The 19,859-nt window shown below is 35.8% G+C and overlaps 1 protein-coding gene across 2 annotated transcripts in view; it reads left to right on the forward strand.

The window, feature by feature from the left end:
* LOC138698534 (uncharacterized) overlaps window positions 1-19,859 on the forward strand; it is a 137,044-nt gene that overhangs the window by 106,036 nt on the left and 11,149 nt on the right. For both annotated transcript variants that reach the window (XM_069824533.1, XM_069824532.1), the window contains exons 3-4: window positions 14,763-14,813; window positions 17,114-18,365. In XM_069824533.1, the coding sequence (XP_069680634.1) occupies window positions 14,763-14,813; window positions 17,114-18,365 (1,303 nt within the window). The remainder of the gene's footprint in view (window positions 1-14,762; window positions 14,814-17,113; window positions 18,366-19,859) is intronic.

Raw genomic sequence — 19,859 nt, forward strand, 5'->3', positions numbered from 1 at the left:
TGAATGCCCGACATTTGAAACCTGCAGAAATTTACCGGCAATTGAAAGAAGTGTATGGTGATACTGTAATGAACGAAAGAAATGTGAGAAAATGGTGCGAAATGTTCAACAATGGGCGAACAAATGTCTACGATGAAACTCGACCCGGACGCCCATCACTCATCACAGAAGACCTGAAGACTAAAGTGAACGACAGAATCTTGCAAGACAGGCGCACATCACTCGACGAATTGCAGATTGGCTTTCCTGACATTTCTCGTTCTTTGCTTGGTGAAATTGTGTCGCAACATCTTGGCTACCACAAAATCTGTGCACGATGGGTTCCACGGCAACTGAGTGACCAACACAAAACTCAGAGAATGGCCTCAGCATTGACATTCTTGATGCGATATCACACAGATGGAGACGCCTTTCTTGATCAAATTGTGACTGGTGATGAGACCTGGGTGTCTCACAACACCCCAGAGACAAAGCGCCAATCACGTCAGTGGCATCATCCCTCATCACCCAAGAAACCGAGAAAATTCAAACAGACTCTCTCAACACAAAAAGTCATGGCTACTGTCTTTTAGGATCGTTTTGGAAGTGATGAAGAGTTGAAGAAGACAGTGAACACCTGGCTTAATGAACTGGCGGCAGAACACGAGAATTCTAAAGCTAGTGAACAGATACGACAAATGTTTAAATGTAGGTGGTGATTATGTAGAGAAGTAAAGGAAGCTTCAGTTATGTATGTATTTATTTACACAGCAAGTGGGCAAGCACCCGGTGGCAGTGGTATATACAATATTAACAATACACAGTTAAAATGATAAGCAATACACAATAAAATTTACAATAGCCTACATAATAAAATTTACAACACATATACAATTTTATACACAATACAATAAGAATACACAATACAATTTAACACAATAATAATTAAACATAAAATAAAACACCTAATTTTACAACACAACCTACATAATTATGTATAGGTCCTACATAATTTTCAATAGTCTTTCACTTTACTCTCATCTCATTCCCTGTAGTGGCACTATGACGCATTTCACTGACACTTTAGCACACATTTCACTGACACTATAGAACACATTTCATTGACGCTATAAATTATCACTGATCGGAACTGTTCACTGCACTGTAAAACCATAACTTCACTGACTCACCTCGCTTCACTGATACAATAGTTCAAATAAGTCAAATAATTGCATTCTTATGCATACTTATAAACAGAACTACATTTAAACTAAACATTTCTAGTCTAAGGCCCTCTTACACGCTATTTTTAAATAATTTACAATTCAAACCAAGGAAGTAAACTCGTCAGGCTAGATAAATACATGACACCTTAAAAAATTAAATGTTGAATGTCACCTTAATTTTAATTTTCACTTTATACACAACTCTTTAAATTATTCTTGAATCTCCTTAAGGAAGGACAGCCCTCAAAGACCGCTGCAGGTAGGTCATTCCAATCATTTATAGTTCTATTTAAAAATGAGAATTTACCTACATCCGTTTTCTGTTTCCTACATTTGATTTTAAAATCATGATCGTTCCTACCATAGTACGTTGGCTTTCCTAACCGAGCCGTTATGTCTACCCATGCTTTCTGACCTAGATGTGCTCTATACAATGATGTTATTCTAGTTTTCCTACGTCTGTTTTCCAAAGTTTCCCATTTAAGTTCTTTTATCGTATCGTTCCCATCTTCTCTTTTACCTTTAACAAATTTAGCTGCCCTATACTGGATTCTTTCTAAGGAATTTATCTGATATATTCTATAGGGATCCCAACACGTAGTTCCGTATTCCATTAACGGTCGCACTAATGTTAGATATGCTATTTCCTTCGATTTGGGGCTAGCCTTTCTAAAGATTCTCATAATAAAGTGAAGTGCCCTCCATGCTTTGCCTGTAACATTATCAACATGCTCTCACCAAGAAAGTTTGGAGTTTAAATACACTCCTAGGTATTTACAACATTGTTCTACTCTACAACTCTACAACTTATGTAACAGACTTTGTTTTTTCAAATATATTTTTTTAATTATTACAACAAAACGGTCGTTATTTCCTGGATCCCCCTCGTATAACGCGATGAAGTAACGTGGACATTCAGAACGTTACACAATAACGACCTTCAGGAATTGCGCTGCTCAGTTACAAGATCGAAATTGATGTTATTAAACGAAGGCGGATGTATGTAGAATTATATCACAACTCTTCAGAAGAAAAACAATTGTAGATGTACCAATCGGACATCTCAAGGAAATCAAACCAAACAAAAATAACAATAGCATCTTACAAAAATAAATTTAAAATTACTTACGAAATAATAATTCTCACATTACTTTTGAATCTGTAATGTAAGTTTAGACCAGGGATGTCAAGGTCAGAGCACGCGAAAGAAGCTACGTGCTCCCAAGCGCGCACGAGTTCCAATGAATCTGTTCTACAAGCAGTAGGGGTGAACAAGAAGGGGTGAGCAAAATGAACTATATTGGCCTATCACTGCAAGACGAATTAAACTGCTCTTAAATAATAGATAATGTGTTACGCTCATACAAGAAAACAAGAAATAAAAGCATATTTTGCAACATGTACTGTACCTCTCTAATAAATGCAATTAATTATAAAATAGTAGCATGTAACAAATAATAAACATAGCTTCTCTTTAACTTAAGCAGTTTTACATAATGAGGCCTATAATTAGCCTAGGCCTACTTATTGTTATTAACTGTTACATAATCATGTTATTGAAGTGTTGTATCAGTGAAGAATTATGTTGTGTCAGTGAAGTGTGTTGTATCAGTGAAGAAGTATGTCGTGTCAGTGAAGTGTGCTGTGTAAGTGAAACGTGTTCCTGTCAGTGAAGCTGTATAGGTTATAGTGGCAGTGCAAAGTATTTGAACAGTGAAATGTTTTTGAAGTGTTAGTGAAATCAGGATAGAATCAGTGAAATGTGTCGTAGTTCCAGTGCAGTGAGTGAGTTGACAGCGAAATGAGTGTAATGTTGAAAGGTACTTGTGCAGATATGAACATATACTCGTGGGTTTTAGTTCGATCTTAGTTTTAAGATACAAATTAGAATATTTCAAATGTTATTTTAAGTGATCGTTTCATTTAATTTAGTATATTCCCTGTTGTTGTTATTATTATTATTATTATTATTATTATTATTATTATTAGTATTAATTATTAGTATTATCATTAATTGTATATTTAATTAATAAGTTTATTATTGTCATTATTGAGTGTAATTAGTTACCACTGCCACCGGGTATATACCCATTGCAGTGTGAATAAATACATACATACATACATACATACATACATACATACATACATACATACATACATACATACATACATACATACATACATACATACATACATACATACATACATACTTATATGAGCATCATCACACTTCTAGAAACAAATTTAAATTCCTGACTTCTCGCGTAATTCAGAGGTGTATTTTTCTGATTTTTGCCGACACAAATCCAACTTGAGCTGGAGTAGGTCAATATCTTTAAATCGTCTATGATAAACTCTTCCCGGAGATTTTTTAAAACATTACAGTATTTTACACTGTTGAACAGGAGGTCAATGACTGAAGGCGTTGAAATTATAAAAATTGTGCTGTGAGATCTGCGACACCCACAATGAAATCTTCATCTGAAAGCTTTTAATAATATCTGTCGACACAAATTAATTGATTCTTTCCTTGCGATCTCAAATTCAAAACGTTCAGATGCTCTAATATAATTATTCTTGAGACAGTTACGTTCCTCGATCCATGTAGAGCCAACTAGTTCTGGACTGTCTCTGTTTTTCTATTATGAATTCTGATAAATATTTACGTAATTCAAATATCTGGACAGAACAATATCGTAATAGTAAGAAACATCGTTAAACTGAGAATTTATGTACGAAAATCTGGACAGTTTATAGACAGAACTCCTAACTAATATTTAACGAATTTAGGCCATTAGCAGCACACGCTTTTGTTTGTATTTTATTCTGTAAACATAAATACAATGCTGTGAGGAAGAAGCTCTACAATATATCTTTACATTTACTACTATTTAATATCAATAAAACAAACTAATTTGAATATTATATCATTCTGTAGATGAAGTAATAATTTCAAGCGTTCGACACTGCTTGTCTTTATAAATAAATAATTTCCACAAACCAACCTCATCTCTCACTTATACAAGACGTTAAGAGTCTAGTCAGCCTGAAACTTACTGAACGACTTCTTCATTAATGTGTAATATATAGGGTGCGTCACAAAGAACGGATGGATTTCACAGGGCAAGAAAATTGTAAGGATTCATCAAATCGAAAATTTATTGTTATCAACAAATTCACCAATATATGCAGTTTACTTATGGTATACAACATCATCCATATAATGTCCTTGGCTTTCGATACAGGCATCGAGGCGTTTTCTGATGTTCGCCATCACTTTCACAGTCATAGTTGGTGGGATTGCCTCGATTTCTTCACGAATCGCCGTCTTCAGTTCATCCAGTGTATGTGGTTACTTACGCCTTCAAATGGTCCCAAAGAAAGAACTCGCAGGGCGCGAGATCTTACCGTAACCTCGGACAATCTCAGTGCAATAGCATGTTTGCGGGCTGATCGTTGAGGTGGCCGGACAACCTACTGTCTGTCTCCACATTTGCAGGTGTACACGCGCTCCGTGTTCGTCCAGGTGATTTCTTCTTCAATGTTGAACCTGTGGTACGAAATGAAGCCACCCACAGAAAAATTGTATTCCGAGTTGGAATTCTATCCTAGCGTGACGTCCGATGTCGAAATGAGTCCTGAGTAGCGATCACAGACTCTTCATTTTTCAAAAATGTCTCTGCGATGAAAGCACGTTGTACACCAGACCAACACCATGTTCTCAACTGAAACTGCATTCTCTCGCTGACCCAACAGTCGTGGTCCCCCTCACTATATCCCTCCCCTCGCTGCGTATCGATAGTTTGAAATCCATCCGTTCTTTCTGACGCACCTGTACAACCCTTGTGTTCACCAGTGACTTGTACCTGCGTGCCTTACGTGCTCTGATGAGCACATGCGGGCTATGAGCACGTATGCGCTGTCGTTGACGTCACTGGTTTAGACTAATGCATGGTGGTTCCGCAAAGTGTTAAGTCAGTTATGAAGTGGGAAAGACGTCTGAAAGAACATGCTGTGTCGCTACCAAAAATAACTAAAAATACCAGAAACATCTGACCAAAATGTTGAGTGCTTTAGACCCACTTAAATCAATTGGAACGGCCTCCATAAAACTGCAGCTTCCTCATCCCATCGTTCGTAATATGGTTCGCGAACGTTTGTGTATGCGTGCGTATAAACTCAAATTTATTGTTACATCACATTAAACCAAACGATCGTGTGCTTAGAAGATTGTATGGTGATGAAATGTTTCTGAAAATGGATGAAGATGGAAATTTCCACAATTCTGTATGCTCTACCGACGAAGCAACATTCCATCTGAATGGTTATTGTGAACAGATACAACTAGTGTTGCCAACTTTTTTTTAAGAAAATACGGGAGACTAAGGAATCGACAAAATTTCACATATGAAGTAGACAAATAAATTAAGAGTATTTTGAGACAGATTTTGTCTCGCGTAATAGTTGAAGTCGACTGAATTTGTACAGAAGTATCGAGTGTGGGTACTTTTTAAAAAGCTCTTAATGAACACTATTCAAAAATAAGAAAAATATATTGGGTGTTCCATTTAAAATAAGAGAGTTGGAGTTACTTCCGGTTAAACCGGAAGTAGAAAAAACTCGGTAATACCATTATTGAGTTCTTAGTATATGGTTATTCTCACATACCAAGTTTCACATCACTGAACTGTATGCTTCAAAAGTTATTTAGGTGGTGCGTTTATTATTTTAATATTCGATACACTTTTCTGTTACCTTGACTTAGTAATGCTGAATTTGTACAGAAGTATCAAGTGTGGGTACTTTTTAAAAAGCTGTTAATGAACACTATTCAAAAATAAGAAAAATATATTGGGTGTTCCATTTAAAATAAGAGAGTTGGAGTTACTTCCGGTTAAACCGGAAGTAGAAAAAGCTCGGTAATACCATTATTGAGTTCTTAGTATATGGTTATTCTCACATACCAAGTTTCACATCACTGAACCGTATGCTTCAAAAGTTATTTAGGTGGTGCTTTTATTATTTTAATATTCGATACACTTTTCTGTTTTCTTGACTTAGTAACACTGAATTTGTACAGAAGTATCAAGTGTGGGTAATTTTTTAAAAGCTCTTAATGAGTACTATTCAAAAATAAAATAATATATTGGGTGTTCCATTTAAAATAAGACAGTTGGAGTTACTTCCGGTTAAACCGGAAGTAGAAAAAACTCTGTAATGCCATTATTGAGTTCTTAGTATAAAGTTATCCTCACATACCAAGTTTCATGTCACTGAACCACATGCTTCAAAAGTTATTTAGGTGGTGCGGGATTTTTAACTAACCCTGTGTAATACTGTTTCGATGTGTGTCGTGCAATTAATGGAGTGCACACAGAAATTTACCAAGTACAGAAACATTATTTTCTTGTGTTACTACAAGTCAAATTTCTCACTGCAATAAATATTTTGATAGTTTTTTTTTTCTTTTATTGAACACAATTCTCGGACACAATATACAGTATAAAATACATTTCGTAGGATTTGCTGCGACCGGATTATAGTGGGATAATTGCAGTAGCTTGCATGCAAGGTGACTTCTGCAGTGTTCGAACAAGGAGTCGCCGAAGCACAAAGCCCAGTCCAGTCAGACACTGCAACGTAGAAGCACTTGATCGCAGTAATTGCAACTACGAGTATTAAGTACATTTCATTAAGTAATAGCACCCTTCATAAACATCTTGAGCAATACTTCTTGCTGGCAATAAAAGCGACTCTTAACAGACCACAAAACGACTTCTTTACATCGCCTTAACTGTTACGATGACAGTGGAGTTCAAGGAAAATCTACAGCCTACCGAGAAACATCTTTAACGAGTGTACCAGCTGTGGGTTGGTTAGTCATAGTGTGTCTTGTTATACTCGGAAGCACCGAATTCTGTTCCTGGCAGAAGTCGTTGCTCTTTAGCTACTGTGAAAGAAAGTGTAAGAGACGAATACATTTCGTGCTTTTTAAACACTGAACAATCGATAACTGACAACCACGAATATACTCGGGATTTTATGTTTTCGTAAAAATAAAAATCCCGAATATATTCGGTATTTTATGTTAAGAGGTTAAAAGCTGGTGCCAAAAATGTAAAAAATAACACATTTTGTGCTAGATCGTGCGTATTTGCTTGGTTTCCGCACAAAACCAATCCGCGGAAAGTCTAAAATTCCACATTCAGTATTCCCAACCTAACACACATAACAATTTCCCTTTTCTTACCGCTTAAGTGACATATTGATTTTACTGCTTTAGGCTTTTAACATATTACTTTTAGAGACGTTCAATATAGCAATAATTATAAATTGGAATCTTACCACTGCAATTTCACCTAAATTGCACTGTTAATTATTGTTTTTAAATATTTGCAAAAATTAAGTAAACTCTACAACTCCACTAAAGTTACTGCATTCGTGATGCAAGTAACATTAAGGAAGCCGTGAAAAAATCAACAAGATCCCATAAAAAAAAAGACAGACGTATATCACGGCCTGCTGGAGTATAGTAAACACAGAAAACATTTTAAAGCAACAATGTTGAAGATAGATATTTTTGTTTTGCAAATTTGCCGTCATTGAACAGAAACCAAGATGGAGATTTCATTGCATCTAATTAGAAATTCCTCTTTCAGGTATGCAATAAACGATCTTCGCACAAAATAATGTACGATACACGAGCGGTATGTTTTCTTTCAATTCTCGGAAATTAAAAAAGCTCAACTACGTTTCGCTTTTTCAAACTTTTCCTCGAACATGAAAACTTCAACATACCGCTCTTGTAACGCATATTACTATTCCATATCCCGATCAACTATGCTATTCGCACAAAAGCAATTGAATCATTGCAATATTATAATTAGTCTTGTATAAAAAAAACCTGTGTGTGACCATAGCCTTAATTGCTGGTCAAATTAGCTTAGCGTCATTACATTGCATAACATCATTAAGCTACTGGAATTACAAGCTGTGTTGCCAGTAGTTACCAAGAATAATGACAGATGAGAAGAGAAATGCTTAACGCATGGGGTTATCTGTAAAGCATTTATCAAACACAGGATGCTTTCTGCTGAGTATTGTTGCCGATAATAAGACTTGGTGTTGCCATGACGAACCGGAGGTGAAGAAAACCAGTCTTCAATGGAAACTTCTATCAGCGGCCAAAACATTACGTTATTTCTTACAGTGAAGGCCTGTTACTTCTTGACTTCAAAGAGCCCAATGTTGACGCATAGAATTATAGTGCCCTTCTTGATTATTGAGCATTAAAAATTAAACTCCTGAACAGTTATTATTTTTCATGATAATGCCAAAGTAATGAAATTCATTGTCGTATACAGAAATAGAAGAACAGAAGAGAACATATAATACAGAATAATACATCAGACTACAGAATATAATTACAACAGTAGAAATAGAAATAAAATAATACATCAATATAAAAAAGAAGATCCAGTAATATTAACAAAATTTGAGGACCGAATGAGCAGCGCTCGTGTTCGGTCGCAGTTCAGATATATTATTAATAGACTGTAAGAGGAATACTGTATATAAATAAAATAAAATAGGAACTAAAAGTACAATTACATCTACAGTGAAATTGCATAATATAATATTAACATAGAGAAGAATAATAATAGAACAATTTATGAAAAAATATATTCCGAAATTATAGAATACAAATATATTATACACATAGGTTATAAATTTATTCACCAAATTGAAGACATTAACACGTTTCTAATTTTCTTGTTAGGCCTATATGTTAGTGGATTACAGGTTAGAAGTTCTGGGTGTATTTTAGCTACAGAATTATACAACAGACGACCAAAATTAATGCTATGCTTTAGACCAACAGATGTGAAACATTTAGGTTCTTAATGTTGAATTATTATTTCGTCTTTTGCCATGATTATGTGCCTGTAATATAAACTTATTACGATTTTTGTGATAAAATTTTAACAGTAATTATAATTATTATTTATAAATTTTAATTATTGGTTTTTGTAGTAAATTTAATGGACTAAGATTAATGTTGTACTTGCACCATAAACAATAATGTCATATTGAATAATAGGCTGAAAAATGGCGAAATAAATATTTCGTAGAACTCTAACGGATAAGTAGCAACGAAGATTAACGAATTTATAAATTGTTTTACGAAGCCTCTTACAAAGATAAGTAATGTGATGAGGCCATTTTAAATTTTGATCATATGTGACTTCTTTTAATGGTGGACATTTACAACTTTTAGTATCTAATCAATTTTCACTGTGTATTATTAGTCTATATTCATCGCTTATTTTGTAAAATTTGAACACTGGCAGTTGTTAACGAAAAAGGAACTAAGTTTGATTTAGGTAGGTTTAAAGAAATGAACTTGAAATCAAGCCTTTTTTAACAATATTAGCACCTATATTGGCATTTCTATATGCTTCTTTCCAAGAAAAAACCACTGAAAATAACAACCGTATCTGCACATGAATATAATGTACTCGTTCCTGTACTCATGTTGCGAATATAATCCCGGGGAAACTACAAAACATAAGATGACAGGCATTGGAACAAACGTCTTACAGTCCAGATCTACTGCTTTGTACTACTTTATCTTTATTCCACTTGAAAGTGCTCTTGAAGGTCTATATTCTGTTCAGGACGCTTAAGCGATAAAAGCTATAAACCATCTCCAACAATATCCGCTGACACATCACTTAAAATTAAATGATAAATTTGTCGGAAAACTAAACCGAATGTAGACGAATATATCGGACACAGTTTTGGACAATAAATGATTGACTATCCTGTATATAATCCTAATGATATCATAATTCAGATTTAGCGTTTATTCGCTTAGATGAACTTCTTGTCTCTGTTCCCTCAACTGAAGTGCATTCTGATCGTAGCGACCTGCTCCATCCTAAATAAACGATGAACAGAGCGTTGCCAATTCGTTCGTGCAGGACAAGGACTAGACACACGAACGTCCTTGATCCTGACCTTTCACGTCCCTGGCTGCACCTCCGTTGCGGAGACTGCAATGCTGTGCATTTCACAACCGGTTGCTAAGGAAGTGGAACAGAAACCAGTCTTCGACGTGAAATATTCAAGGTTTCTTCATTTAAACACACTCTCAACTGTAAAGGATATAGGCTAATATTGTCGACGATTTAATGTATGATGACCAACTTAACGAATACAAAGGATTTGGAAGGAGGTGATTGTAGCAGACATTGAAATGCTATGTCAACGTTTGTCTGTTTTAAGTAGGAAATGAGAAAAGTTTAGAAGTTTCTCAGAACCCTTCAACAGGAACATGGACACTGTCCAAAAAGACACGGAGGTCTGATTTTATTGTTAATACGCAAGTTCAAGTTTTCAAGTTCGTAAAATAAAGGTAAAAACCTTCTCAGGTACCTGTTTCAAACATCGTACACTGGGATCACTCATCAATCCGTTCGTCCATCTACACCAGTCAGTTAAATCCACCCACCTACCCAAAGCCACTCACATTAGTTCATCCATTTACTCATCCACCCAGCTACCCATCCACATTCGTTCATCTATCCATCCACATTTGTTCATCTATCCATCCACATTTGTTCATCTATCCATCCACATTTGTTCATCCATCCATTCAACTATCCATCCACATTTGTTCATCCATCCATCAATCTATCCATCCACATTTGTTCATCCATCAATCTATCCATCCACATTTGTTCATCCATCAATCTATCCATCCACATTTGTTCATCCATCCATTCATCTATCCATCTACATTTGTTCATTCATCCATTCAACTATCCATCCACATTTGTTCATCTATCCATCCACATTTGTTCATCCATCCATTCAACTATCCATCCACATTTGTTCATCCATCCATTCAACTATCCATCCACATTTGTTCATCCATCCATTCATCTATCCATCCACATTTGTTCATCCATCCATTCATCTATCCATCCACATTTGTTCATCCATCCATTCATCTATCCATCCACATTTGTTCATCCATCCATTCATCTATCCATCCACATTTGTTCATCTATCCATTCATCTATCCATCCACATTTGTTCATCCATCCATTCATCTATCCATCCACATTTGTTCATCCATCCATTCAACTATCCATCCACATTTGTTCATCCATCCATTCATCTATCCATCCACATTTGTTCATCCATCCATTCAACTATCCATCCACATTTGTTCATCCATCCATTCAACTATACATCCACATTTGCTCATCCATCCATCCATCTATCCATCCACATTTGCTCATCCATCCATCCATCCATCTATCCATCCACATTTGCTCATCCATCCATCCATCTATCCATCCACATTTGTTCATCCATCCATCCATCTATCCATCCACATTTGTTCATCCATCCATCTATCCATCCACATTTGTTCATCCATCCATCAATCTATCCATCCACATTTGTTCACCCATCCATCCATTCTTCTATCCATCCATATTAGTCCATCCGTCCACCCACTTTCATTCATTCATTCATCCATCAATCTATCAACATTCATTCAGTCCACACCTGTGGAGTAACGGTTAGCGCGTCTGGCCGTGAAACCAGGTGGCCCGGGTTCGAATCCCGGTCGGAGCTAATTACCTGGTTGAGTTTTTTCCGGGGTTTTCCCTCAACCTAATATGAGCAAATGCTGGATAACTATCGGTGCTGGACCCCGGACTCATTTCACCGGCATTATTACCATCTCATTCAGACGCTAAATAACATAAGATGTTGATACAGCGTCGTAAAATAACGTACTAAAAAAATTCATTCATTCATTCATCCATCCATCCATCCAATTAACCACTAATCCACTTATTTATTCGTTGGTGTAGTCGATGATTCGTTTCCTCGTTTAATTTGTACAATGTATTCCATTTATCTGTCCATGAATTATTCTAATTCGTTAGTTCATCCATTCTTACTTGTTTTGTAGAAACTAATTGTTACGATATTTAATAGTAACACTATCAAACGTATCAATAGTGGAATTTTTTTGATGCGAATTCTAAGGGGAATTTGAAAGTCTAAATAATTCAAAATTCTAATTAACAGACGATAATTTTTTTAGAAAATTCAAGCAAATGGAAAGGTAGCCTGACTATTGCAAGTTCCTGTTCAGAGTTTTATGTGAACATGGTAGAAACCTACTGATTTCATTGAAGGATATCCAAGAAAAGTTTTTTATTATTATTATTATTATTATTATTATTATTATTATTATTATTATTATTATAAAATATGCTTATTACCTAGCCAGTATTGCCTATCGTAAGATTGATACAATATTGCTACATAGTCTGAGTAAGTAAGGAAAAAATGTAAGATAATTAACGATAATGAAAATTAACTAGAAACAGTACTTTGACCCTGCTGTAATATTAACAGCAACACCCTCCTGTGGAAGTGATAAGTTTGCTTGAGTTCAGAATGATATCAGTCTTCTAATATTACGGGGTCACATCTTTATCTCACATTAGTGGGGTTTCAGATAGCGGAATGGGCAAACTTCATATTTCTGGCAGATTTATGCAGTATGACGGAGTGTGGAGCATTTCAGCAACATTTGAATGCGATAGAAAAAGCAATCGGGTCTGAATCACTAGACCTACCAGTGTAGTCAGTTGGCTTGAAAGATGGCACTAAGCCACTTTCTGAACTGATGACGCAAAGGAAAGAATGTCCTGTTCCAATACAATTATGATGAATGACGGAGGTCGTCTAATAATGAGAAATTCCATTATAGTTGGTGGACTTATTTGGAGATGAGGGTGGAAAATGTGGAAAAGTTTTCAGTTGAATCATTTCTTCATGGATACGTTTCATTGTCGAGAGAATAGATAACGCAGGCCAGAAAAATACAATAGAAGAATGGATATTAAAACATGCCGAAAAAATTCACTGGCAGAATGAACGGACAGTTGACCATTGAATCTGAGGCTAGAGGGTCCAAATCCGCCCTAGGACAGTGATTTTAAAGGGCGATAAAATCTTCAGCATGAATTTCTTCGGGAGGGAAGTGAAGTTGTGAGTTCCATATTACAGACTTACGACACATTAAAGATCTCTTAGTTGGTAAAAGTTCGAGGAAAAATTTGTCTCATTTCTCTCTCACATTGAATTGCGATGTCGAATAACTTCTGGTTGAAAGCATTGTTAAATAAAATTTGCTGCTGCTGGTGGTGGAGCTGCTGCGGTTACTACTACTATTACTACTACTACTACTACTACTATTACTACTACTACTATTACTACTACTACTACTATTACTACTACTACTACTATTACTACTACTACTACTACTACTACTACTACTACTACTATTACTACTACTACTACTACTACTACTACTATTACTACTACTACTACTACTACGCATTTCGAACTAGCGGCGCAATGGACTGCATTTGCGACGTGTGCTTACCTCAATTCTGGACCATTCTCCTCAACTAAAGTCAACTTGGACAGCCGGAATTACCAGTGCTTCAGTTCACAGTTTTCAGTTCAGTGACTCGTGCGTGGTTTGTACTTTTGTACGTGACCTTGATCTGTCAGTTCAAAATGCACAGATACAGACGTGGACAAATTATTAGACTAAATTAATTATAAATGCAACAAAGCTGTATTTATTGACAGAAATAATGAACAAAAATGTATTTTGCACAGAAATAATGAACAGAAAATTGAGTCTGGAGGTTACTAATATTTTGTGAACATTCCCTTATTCTTTATTAACACGTTTTGTCAGGGGTGCTGGAAACCAAAGTTTGTTCATGTCCGGTCTTCTTGCAGGCCATGGGAGAACAGACTGTTGAATATCTTCTGCAGTATATAATTAAAACACCAGTAATACCAACACAGCGAGACAAAATATACTTAGCCATTGGAAAAATATACCAGACAATCATATTTATAACAATAGAGACTCTGTGAATTATACTGATAGTTGATATGACGAATTATATTATGTTTCCAAGAAAACGTTTTAGTCTAAAAATTTGTCCACGTCTGTACTACTACTACTACTACTACTACTACTACTACTACTACTGCTGCTGCTGCTGATGATGATGATGATGATGATGATGATGATGATGATGATGATGATGATAATAATAATGATGATCTGCAGATAGGCCCTGTATAACTTTTTCAGAATTCTTCCTAAACTTGCTACCTACACTATAATCATCAGTGATTTTAATAACTACATAGTCTACATATTAAAAGTTTGCTATTGAACTCTAGTGTGATGTGACAACCTTGGTGACAACAGTATCAGTTTTAATGTCACGATTTCCATAAATAGATTTATTCTGTGGATATTTCTGGTAGTAGTTGTGACAATAATCTGATCATCTCTGTGGAGTAGTTTGATTGACAAGTTTGTTTTTTTTCATGTGAAAGATACTGTGACTGTTCGGACGCTACATAATGATCTTAATTACAAAACTTCACAGTTTTAATCTGAGCCTAATTGATTGCTTTTATCTTCCATAGGTACCGGCTTGGCCAAACATGTGGTGCAACATTTTCCTAGAGAAAACAACGGTAAATATTACAATATAACTCTTATAACCATCATTATATAAACATGTGTGTGTATGTATGTATGTATGTATGTATGTATGTATGTATGTATGTATGTATGTATGTATGTATGTATGTATGTATCAGGGGCGAATGCTAGTCACGAAAGTTAGGCTTGCTCTTTTATTCATAGAGGAAGATCGGAGGATATAATAATTCATAATTAATAAAAATAATCAGACCCACATAAATAATTTATTTTATAATTATGAAATCATTATGAGTAATGGATCATATTCGCTTATCAGATGTAGAAGTTCGATATGTTATAACAAACATGGCCAACAAAATAGTTTATTTAGTTTTTTTTCGACCCTGCCAATCAATGCATATTGTTGTATTGAGCTGAACTGAACAGTACACATATTCGCTATAATGTCTGTCTTCTCTTGAATAGTCCTTCGGGAAAATGGATTTAATAATAAGGTTTCAATAACACACAATTCCGAACTCATTGCAATACTTCAAATTAATGTTTAAGAATTAATAATACATGCAGCAGCTAACAAATGCATTCCGCTCATACAATTACATTGCACTCGCAAATCACAGCACATTCCCGCTGTCAATACTGCTCTGTGTAACGTTAAATAGTCGTTGATGTAGCTCTCGGACCGGAGCTTCAAACAACACATAACAGAAGCATGTGCGCCTAGGACGGACTAAGAAGGAAGGCACTTGCGCGCGCATCATATTCTCGCTGTTTCTACGTCTTTTTCTGTAGCTCCGAGAAACGAGCAAGCGTTGCGATATTTGCGGTGTGCAACCTGCGGATGGTATTACGCCTATACAATATTCCAAAAATCAAAATACATTTTAATGTACGTAATCCCATTTTGAGAAATACACATTCTACGAAAATATTGGGCTTGCGCAGCAAGCATAGCATGCCCTGAGAAATCGCCCCTGGTATATAGCCTATGTATGTAATTGTCTCAGGTTATTAAAAAAAAAAACAAATTGAAAAGCTTGTCACAGAATCAGTGTTATCATGCAAACTTTGTAGCGGTGCAAAGTAATCCTGAAATCAAACCAAAACAGAATTTCAGATTAATTTTATAATATATAAGACATAGGGTTATGTAAGTCACGAGGTTATTATTGTATTTTAAAGAAGAGAGGATAAGCATTAACATTTATAGCAATTGTAATGCCAAGATAAAATTATGTACTACTTACAATATAAAGTTTAAAACCGTTCATAAACCATCTACTGTAATCAGAATGCAATATTTAACCACGTGGACCCTTAAATATTCTTCAGGGACCGGACATAATACAGACGTGGAGAAATTATTAGACCAAAATGTTTTCTTGGAAACATAATATAATTCGTCATATCAACTATCAGTATAATTCACAGTCTCTATTGTTGTAAATATGATTGTTTACATCTTCTGGTATATTTTTCCAATGGTTAAATATATTTTTTCTGACTATGTTGGTACTACTGGTGTTTTAATTATATACTGCAGAAGATATTCTCCCATGGCCTGCAAGAAAACCAGACATGAACGAAATTGAAAATCTGTGATCTATACTGAAGAAGAAAGTGAACAAAAAGAGGCTTACAACAAAACATGGACTCATTTAAGCACTGTCTGATGTCTGGCTAAATGATGCTGATATTCAAAGAAAGTGTTAAACTTTGGTTTCCAGCATCCCTGACAAAATAAACGTGTTAATAGGCTAAAGAATAAGGGAATGTTCACAAAATATTAGTAACCTCAAGACTCAATTTTCTGTTCATTATATCTGTGCAAAATAAATTTTTATTCATTATTTCTACCGATAAATACAGCTTCGTTGCACATATAAATAATTTAGTCTAATAATTTGTCCAAGTCCGTAGATAGAGAGCAAAGCATAGAGATCGTAGGTTATGGAGATGGCCTCAGTCCAAAGATATCACCACAGTCTAGTATATACAGTCGCGAAGCTCAATACGTAGTAAATATGCAAACATTAGATAGTTGCTCACCACTAGGATCGCTAATATCGCCTCATTACAGGCAATGCAAAATAGTACCGTCACAGTCTATTGTTTGTAGCACCCTCAAAACTCAAGCTTCGTGACTGTATATAGTAGACTGTGATATCACACTTAGGAAATGCGAAATTAAATCTTCAAATAAAATTGGGAACCGGTACAAAGTTACACTGACCAATACAAAGTTACCCCAAATGACTGTAGTGAAAATAAATGTAGGTTGACATTGAAGTTTATATTTCTAATATGATACTTCTTTCTCTCCCAACAGGCAATATCTCAGCATCAACAGATAGTTCAGTACAGACTCAACTGAGCAAAGATGACAGACAATTACCGCCATTAATTTTTCCTGGAGACGACATAGATAGTTCTTCTACAGAAGTACTACCAACCAGTTCAGCATTGAGCAAGGAAGACAAAAATTTGCCTCCGCTCGTTTTTCCTGGTGGCAGTTCTTCTGAAGGACATCTACCACCAGAAGTATTCCCAAAAACACCTGATTTACCTCCAAGTGTGTCTTCACGTGAAGGTATCAGCTCTGTAGCTTCAAAAAGTGAGGAAAAGGTTCTTACAGCTGAAAGGAATGAAAGCAAGCAGATTTCTGGTAAAAACACAGACAATACAACGACTGGGGCAAATAAAGAAACGTTAACAAATAAGTATGCGTCGGAAGTTCCAGATTTACTGAACGCTGATAAATACAACAGAACTGTGTATGAAGATGGAACTGAACCTCCTGTTGAGAAGGACACAGTAACAGTGCAAGGACCAAATGTTGTTAACCTCAATAAAACTCATGAAGAAGATATTACAACATCCACTGTAGAAAAGAACTCAAATGAAACTAAGATTGAAACTGTTACAGAGAATAAACAAAATGTGGTTACAAGCACTCTACCACCATTGAACAACGAAACAGCAACTGAAGACCACCAGAATGTTAATAGAACTCTCGCAGAACACACCGAAAACAATGTAACTAGCGCTAAAGACACCACGAAGAATGGTACTGGAGAGGAAGTGGTGCCAAAGGACGAGGAAAGTACCTCATCAACCACCCCAAAAACAGACGTTCCTATTCCTGATATACAGTCAAACAAAACTATGAAAAATCCTAAGGTGAAAAATGATACTCTCCCTGAAGGCAGTAAGGAAAAGAAGAAGTCTGATAACAAGACAGTTAAGGATGATGTGACGTCAGAGTCCTCAACTTCAGCTAACAAAGAATCAACTGAAGTGCCCACACCATCCAAACCTGTCACAGAAGCATCTTCTGCTGTGGTGCAAACAACTCTTAAAGCAGAGTCTACAACTTCTGTAGATATTTCGGAGAACTTAATTGACCACAAGGCTGAAGCTATGATAGGTTCGCAGGACCATGCAGACCATCAGCACGCGTCTATGGGGAAGACGTCGGCATTTCTGCAGCCCACAGAGTCAGCAGCTATACTTGCTGGTGTGTTTGTCGGCATCGCACTTATAGGATATGTGGGCCTTCTTATTTGGAGAAGAGTATTGGAGTAAGTAAAAATTTTGTTGACTGTATTTGTAAAACTAAGTCATTTCATTTTGAATCTTGCGTACACTACTTTTAACAGTTGAATATAAGTAATTGATTAACTAGCGGACTTACTCGTGTTAATTATGTAAGTCTGTGCGGCTCACAGCTGTTTCGGTGCTTTATCACACCATCCTCAGAGCCTACTAGATCTAAGTAAAAATTTTGTTGACTGTAATTTGTAAAACTAAGTCATTTCATTTTGAATCTTGCGTACACTACTTTTAACACTTGAATATAAGTAATTGATTAACTAGCGGACTTACTCGTGTTAATTATGTAAGTCTGTACGGCTTACAGCTGTTTCGGTGCTTCATCACACCATCCTCGGAGCCTACTAGATCTAAGTAAAAATTTTGTTGACTGTATTTGTAAAACTAAGTCATTCCATTTTGAATCTTGCGTACACTACTTTTAACACTTGAATATAAGTAATTGATTAACTAGCGGACTTACTCGTGTTAATTATGTAAGTCTGTGTGACTTACAGCTGTTTCGGTGCTTCATCACACCATCCTCAGAGCCTACTAGATCTAAGTAAAAATTTTGTTGACTGTATTTGTAAAACTAAGTCATTTCAGTTTGAATCTTGCGTACACTACTTTTAACACTTGAATATAAGTAATTGATTAACTAGCGGACTTACTCGTGTTAATTATGTAAGTCTGTGCGGCTTACAGCTGTTTCGGTGCTTCATCACACCATCCTCAGAGCCTACTAGATCTCGGCCTAAACTTCAGTACACACTGGAACTTGAAAACAACAACTGCATAAATTTCCTAGACATTACCATAACAAAAATTGACAACAAACACACCTTCAAAATATACAGAAAACCAACAACCACCACACGCATACACAACACATCTAACCACCCCATACAACACAAACATGCTGCATTCAGGACAATGGTACACAGATTACTTAACATACCCATGAGCCAACAACACTACAATGAAGAAGTGAACACAATCAAATACATGGCACAAGAAAACGGTTACAATCCAAACATAATAGACAACATCATAAGAAAGACAAAACAAAAACTTAAACACAAAAACACGCAAAACACAACACAAACACAAGAAATACATCACACTAACTTATGAAAACAAAAGCACACGGAAGATCGTATCTTCATTCAGAAAGCAGAAATACAACATAGCATACAGAACAGAAAACACACTACAAAGACATCTCAACACACAAAAAACACAAACAAATACGACCACATAGGTGTATACAAACTCACATGTAATAGTTGCGACAAGTTCTACATTGGACAGACAGGCAGATCATTCCAAACACGCTACAAAGAATACATTAAAGCAGTAACCAGAGGACACAATACATCTACATACGGCAATCACATAACCAATGCTAACCATACATACAATAACATAAATGCGGACATGGAAATCCTACACATACAACCCAAGAACCAAAAACTCAACAC

This window comes from Periplaneta americana, chromosome 4 (assembly GCF_040183065.1).
Source record: "Periplaneta americana isolate PAMFEO1 chromosome 4, P.americana_PAMFEO1_priV1, whole genome shotgun sequence".
Taxonomy (NCBI): domain Eukaryota; kingdom Metazoa; phylum Arthropoda; class Insecta; order Blattodea; family Blattidae; genus Periplaneta; species Periplaneta americana.